At 46.2% G+C, this 6,106-nt stretch overlaps 1 protein-coding gene across 1 annotated transcript; it reads left to right on the top strand.

Moving 5' to 3' along the window:
* Positions 1 to 1,856: 1,856 nt before the first annotated feature.
* Positions 1,857 to 4,243, top strand: tacr1b (tachykinin receptor 1b). Its single transcript, XM_029515113.1, has 7 exons — positions 1,857 to 2,072; positions 2,617 to 2,792; positions 2,912 to 3,106; positions 3,174 to 3,324; positions 3,455 to 3,651; positions 3,743 to 3,839; positions 4,108 to 4,243. Exons 1-7 carry the CDS (start codon positions 1,857 to 1,859, stop codon positions 4,231 to 4,233), a joined length of 1,158 nt encoding a protein of 385 aa, XP_029370973.1. The 3' UTR covers positions 4,234 to 4,243.
* The last annotated feature ends 1,863 nt before the right edge of the window (positions 4,244 to 6,106 follow it).

Genomic DNA, 6,106 nt, shown 5'->3' with positions numbered 1-6,106 from the left:
TCCTGTGACTGACAGACAATCTGAGTATTGGATACAAATACAGAGTGTGTGTGTGTGTGTGAGGGGGCTGGGTGTGTGTGTGTGGAGTAATCTTTTCAATCAGGGAGCATTGATTCATTCATTCATTCGTTTGTTCATTCATTCATCCTCAGTTTTCTGCTGCAGCAGCTTCTGACCTGTTTTTCATTTTTCCATAACGAACATTTTCGTCTTCAGAGCTGCTCTTTTTGTGAACTGGTGCCATGTAAACATCATTTATGGAGGTTTTCTGTGAAAATGAAGGATAGCTGTGTCCGACCGGGTCAGCGTTGGGATCTGACTTGAGATGATCCAGGAAGCGGCAGCATCACAGAACTGGATCAGATGTTTGTCATCTGGAATATTATCTGTTAAATAAATTAATGAAAGTTTATTGTCTTGAAAAACAGAAGGTTATCTTCTGACCCCTCAGAGGTCGGGAACTAAACTTAAACAATAAGCCAACACTGTCAGACATAACTAAAAGTTGGACACGTCCGGGTTTGTTTGTGTTTTTGAATTTCAGATTTCAGATCCAGTGAATCTGTTCGTCACCTCAGTGGGTCTTTATCTTATCGTCGTTCTTTCACGGCTGGTTTTCAGTTGTGCAGAAACGAATGAATGAGCCCGTCTGCACATCAGACTGAAGGCTGCAGTCTGTGTTGTTCTGTATCTGAGCTTCGGTCCAGGATCAGGACCTGAGGCCAGACCATGAAGACCACCAGAAAAAAAAAACCATTCTCTTTCTAATTAAAGCCAAATAATCATCCCAGTGTAATTTAAAAAAGCGTGCTCAGATGGTTTTAGACCAACTCTGTTCCTTTCATTTTAATTTGACTCTTCTGTGTTTTCTGTGTTTTCTGTTGGACGTTCTATTAAAAGGTTAATCGTCCATCAGAATATTGATTATTATATATCTGATAAATAAAGCTTCACTCTGCTGTGTTCCTGTTTGACTAATTCTCACCTTTTAATGGGAGTTTTCCATCGAACAGGATAAACAGCCGGCTGATGGAAGCTCCCAGTTGTCCTGCTGTTTCTGTCACTTGTTCAGACATGAGCTTCACTTCCTGCTCGGTGCTGTGAGAGAAGCAGCTGAACTCAGGGAGTCTGTTCAGAGAGCTGCAGCCTTCAGCTCCATTTAGAATTTAAATGAACATCTTTTGACTTGGATGTATCAAATGCTGGGGCGTGAAATCAGTTTACAAAGTTTAGTAAAGTGTTGAACTTCCCAGAATCCTCTGCAGTGAAGACGGAGCACACCAGAGCTGTTTACTGTTTCCTGTTTAGGGAACGGGCCAAATTCAAGCTGAGCTCTGTGATGACACTTCCTCCAAACTTACCAACAGGAAGGTCCTCGTGCCTGATTTTCTTCAACATCTTTATCAGAAAATAAGATTAACTGCAGCTGTCAGCGAGAATGAGGATAAAAATAACAATAAAATCACAACAAATCTAAAAGAATGTGTTGAAATCTCTTCTAAAAGCTTCACAGACTGATAATGATCCACTGAGGGTTATTAATGTGGACTTTATGTAAGACAATATCATCAGAGCTGAGGACTAATCCAGCTCAGATCCAGATCCAATGGTCAGTTTACAGGTGTGTGTGTGTGTGTGTGAGAGTGAGGGGGGAGTGAACAGGGAGGGGAGGGGCGGTGAAGGACGTCACTTGTGGCTGCGTCGTGCGTCCTGGCGCGCCGTGTCCTCCGGAGCGCTCGGTGCGTAAAGACGGTGCCACGGGTGAATGTGCGCCCGGTCCATTTTACTTCTTCTCCCCCTGCAGACAGATCCGCTGACAGAACCTCCCCCTCCTCCGCCAGCCCGCTGCCCAGAGGATGGACCCTCCATTTAACTGCACTGACTCTGACGGAACCGGCGGTTCCGACAACTGCAGCGACGACTTCAACCAGTTCGTGCAGCCGCCGTGGCAGATCAGCGTGTGGGCCGTGCTGTACTGCAGCATCGTGGCGGTGTCGGTGGTCGGAAACTCGGTGGTCATCTGGATCATTCTGGCACACAAACGGATGAGGACCGTCACCAACTACTTTCTGGTACACAACGCGTTGTTTACTGTTTGTTGTTGTTGAATCGGGTACAACAAAGCTGTAACGGATCGACCTGACCAATCAAAGATGATTATTGTGGCAAATATGAGCTGTATAAACTGTGTTTGTTCACAAAAGAATGAAACATCAAATATTTAGTGAATTCATAAACTGCCATAAACTTTCCTGATCCTCCTTTAGTTTTCTCTGATTTGATTTCAGATTATTGATTAATCATCTGGACCAACAGTGAAACAGAATAAAATATCAGAGGAAATAAAAAGTCTGATCAGTGACACTGACTTTACTCAGCGCTGATCAGACCTGAGACAGAACTTAATGTTGATTATCATCATCTAGAAAATTCCAGAAAATAGAAAGATGTTAAATTCCATTGTTGGAGTTTTTTTATTTGCATTAACTCAACAAACATCATGTTGTGTAAACTCATCAGGGAGGAGGAGGGACATTTTCCCATAGACTTCAGTACAGTCTGGGTTTAGGTGTCATTGATCAGGTGTGTGTGTGTGTGTGTGTTGGGACTCTGCAGGTGAACTTGGCCTTCGCCGAAGCCGCCATGTCGGCGTTCAACACCGTCATCAACTTCACCTACGCCGTTCACAACGAGTGGTACTTCGGTCTGGTCTACTGCCGCTTCCACAACTTCTTCCCTGTCGCCGCCATGTTTGCCAGCATTTACTCCATGACGGCCATCGCAATAGACAGGTGTGTGTGTGTGTGTGTGTGTGTGTTCCTGAATGAATCCATCAAACTGAAAAACTGGACAGCTGGTCGGACTCTTCCCGGATGTTGAGCGTCTCCAGGTGAGCTGTGTGTGTTTGCAGGTACGTGGCCATCATCCACCCGCTGCAGCAGAGGCTGTCCTCTACGGAGACCCGTGTGGTGGTCTGTGTGATCTGGATTCTGGCTCTGCTTCTGGCCTTCCCTCAGTATTACTACTCATCCACGGCGCAGCTGCCGGGACGCACGGTGTGCTACATCGACTGGCCTGAATACTCCACCGTGGACTTCAGGAAGATGTGAGTCTGTAAAACAGCTGTCCTGATCGGGTTAGCTGGTTCTTCATCATCGTCCATGTTTCTGCAGGTACTACGTGTGTATGACACTGCTGGTCTACTTCCTGCCCCTTTGCATTATGGGATGGGCGTACACGACCGCAGGCTTCACCCTGTGGGCGAGCAAGATTCCTGGAGACTCGACTGAACGCTACAAAGAGCAGCTGACTGCCAAACGCAAGGTGACGCCCCCCCCCCCCCCCCCGGACTATCACAGAACACTATCATTTCATTTCATTTATGGATTTTTAATCCCAAAACAGAACAAGAAAGAATGAAACAGATTATTTAACCCATGACTTCCTGCTGCAGGTGGTGAAGATGATGATCGTGGTGGTGTGCACGTTCGCCGTCTGCTGGCTGCCGTACCACGTCTACTTCCTGCTGCACCAGTTCTTCCCCCACCTGTTCGAGCAGCGCTACATCCAGCAGGTCTACCTGGCCGTCATGTGGTTGGCCATGAGCTCCACCATGTACAACCCCATCATCTACTGCTGCCTGAACAGCAGGTGGGACGTCTGTCTGCGGTTTGTGGCGGCAGGTAATCTCTGTTGATAATCCCGTCTGCCCGTTTAATCCACACGCTTATGAAATGTTCAGGTTCAGAGCAGGTTTCCGGCAGGTCTTCTGCTGCTGCGGCCCGGCCGTCACCAAGGTGGAGCTGGAGCTGAAATCTCCACGTTACCTGCACACACAGGTGAGTCAGCTCCACTCTTTCATATTCATGGGCAGCGACAGTGAGACCTGATTTTATGGATTTTTATTATCAACCTGTTAGCCTTAGCTGAGAGAGCTACATGTTAGCATCAGGCCTTTTTTCCTTAACAACTTATTGTAACATACTTCGAAACAATAAAATACGAGTCAGGAACGCTGCTGTTTCAGGAGATTAAGATTCCCGTTCAGCGGTGAAAACAGGAAATAAAATGAGGTTTGCTTTCATTCTTCTCATTCCTGTTTTTCAGGCAAGTCTGTGCCAAGACAGTCGGATGGAGACCGTCGTTTCCGCCGCTGAGCCGTCCTGCAGCACCGGGGCTAAAGAGTTCAGGAGGTCAGACCCGGCCCCACTGGAGGTCACGTCCAACAGCTGAGGCAGCGAGACGTTTCCCAGGATGACCTCCTCCTCCTCTTCACAGCAGACCAAACGCCATCAGAGTGGAACTCTGGCATCGGCGTGGGGCCTTCTTGGTCGAAGGAATCCACACTGTACAGATCTGTTCCACATTGCTCTTCGCTTTGCCAGATGCTGTGATGTCACAGAAACATCGGTCCGTTCCATCAGCAGAGGAGCGGCGCCGACACTTGACCTCCCAGCGTTCAGGGGGGGCGGGGGAGCTGGATTTGGAAAGTGTGACCATCGGCCTCCCCTGGCAACAGAGTCACGTCGAGCTGAGTTTGTGACGTTGTGTTTGTGTTGTGTGGAAACAGCCTCACAGTGTGTGTGTGTGTGTGTGTGTGTGTGTGTGTGTGGGTGAGAGAGGGAGAGGGGGATCGAGCACCTGTTGGACAGGATTAGCTTGGTGTTTCGACTGTGTGGAACAGAGTTCAGTCTGCAGCAGCTAAATATAGAAGACGGTGTGCAGAAGGACTGATGAAGTGGAGGAAAGGGAAGGAACACAGGAGGAGCTCGTCCGTCTCCGTCTCTGCAGACTGAGGACGGATGATGCTGTTTCAGCTGCAGCGTCTCGTCGTACGACCAAACGGATTAACAGCTGCTGTTTGGGACCAATCGGTCCCCAAATGATCCATTTCTGCATCAGTTGGAATAAAAATATGACATGCTGCCATAATTATCACCTGTATTATGAACACGACACAGAAAAATAAAAATGTGATATTACGTAATATTATTATTTTATCAGTCCAACATCAAATGTATGCCATTAAATTCTACTAAAGCTGGAAATGTACAAATGTAAAATATCTATTTTCTAGAAAAGTATTTTATTAATATTATGACAGTCACATTAACATATGTTGTGTTTATTCTAGCAGTTGTGTATTTACACATGAAATGATACCTGAATGTTAATGTGTGATGTGGTGACCATTTATATTAACTGTAAACAGCCAGTATAAGAATTGTTGTTCTTGTGTACATTTACATTCATTTTTGTGTGTGTTGACTTCATTAAACTGCACTAAACAATTTCAGCTCTGTTCATTTAAACCTCCACTGGAGGGCAGCAGAGGTCAGACGTGAAAATGCCCCTCCTTCTCCCTCATATTGAAGTCTATGGGAAATGTCCCTCCTCCTCCTCAGTGAACATTTTCCTGAGTTTATGGTCTCTGTCTGAAATACAACATGATGTTCATTTTTTAATTGATGCTCCATTTAGGGGAGTGTTTAGGGGGCGTGGCTACAGTGTAACTGACAGACTGAACCAACCAATCAGGACAGAGTTTCTACATTCACAGATGGCTGACAGACTGATTGGTTCACCTGCTGATCCTCAGACATCCTCAAAGTCTGCAGGAGGTTTTAGCTACAGTTTTCATTCTAGTGTTGTGTTAAACTCAAAGTGTTGACGTGATTAAAGCAAACAAAAAAGACAAACCCGCTTCATCTGTGTCCTTCCTGTCGTAGCCGGGCAGCCAAACAAGTCCAGTCTAATTCGATGGTTCTCTGCATATGAAGAGATTCACATTCATTACAAGCACCACAAACTCCAACCTTCTGTCTGATGAAAGTGACAAAGATTTGTTTTATTTTCATTTTGATGAATACTGATGACCTTCAGTTTTTAGGTCCCTCTTCCAGCTGACCAATTCGTGGTCCGGTTCGACCTCCAGATCTGAACAAGGTCCGTGTTTCACATCTCAGAGCTGAACGCTGAGCTTTCTGTCATCAGGTCAAACTGTACGCGACCTTTAAGACCCTGAAGGGGGACAGGATCCACCTGAATAAACAAACTAATACCAAAGAATCTTTGTTGGAGTCAGTCTGACCTGATGACCTCTAGG

This window comes from Echeneis naucrates, chromosome 12 (genome assembly GCF_900963305.1).
Source record: "Echeneis naucrates chromosome 12, fEcheNa1.1, whole genome shotgun sequence".
In the NCBI taxonomy this organism is placed as follows: domain Eukaryota; kingdom Metazoa; phylum Chordata; class Actinopteri; order Carangiformes; family Echeneidae; genus Echeneis; species Echeneis naucrates.
Note: the sequence above shows the minus strand (reverse complement) of the source record. Positions and strands in the feature narration are given on the sequence as shown.

Bases quoted from the DNA above. Each gene is read 5' to 3' on its own strand.
- tacr1b (XM_029515113.1), top strand. From the start codon at position 1,857: ATGGACCCTCCATTTAACTGCACTGACTCTGACGGAACCGGCGGTTCC. The intron at 2,793-2,911 runs GTGTGTGTGTGT...GTGTGTTTGCAG, and splicing joins ACGGCCATCGCAATAGACAG to GTACGTGGCCATCATCCACC. The intron at 3,325-3,454 runs GTGACGCCCCCC...TTCCTGCTGCAG, and splicing joins AGCTGACTGCCAAACGCAAG to GTGGTGAAGATGATGATCGT.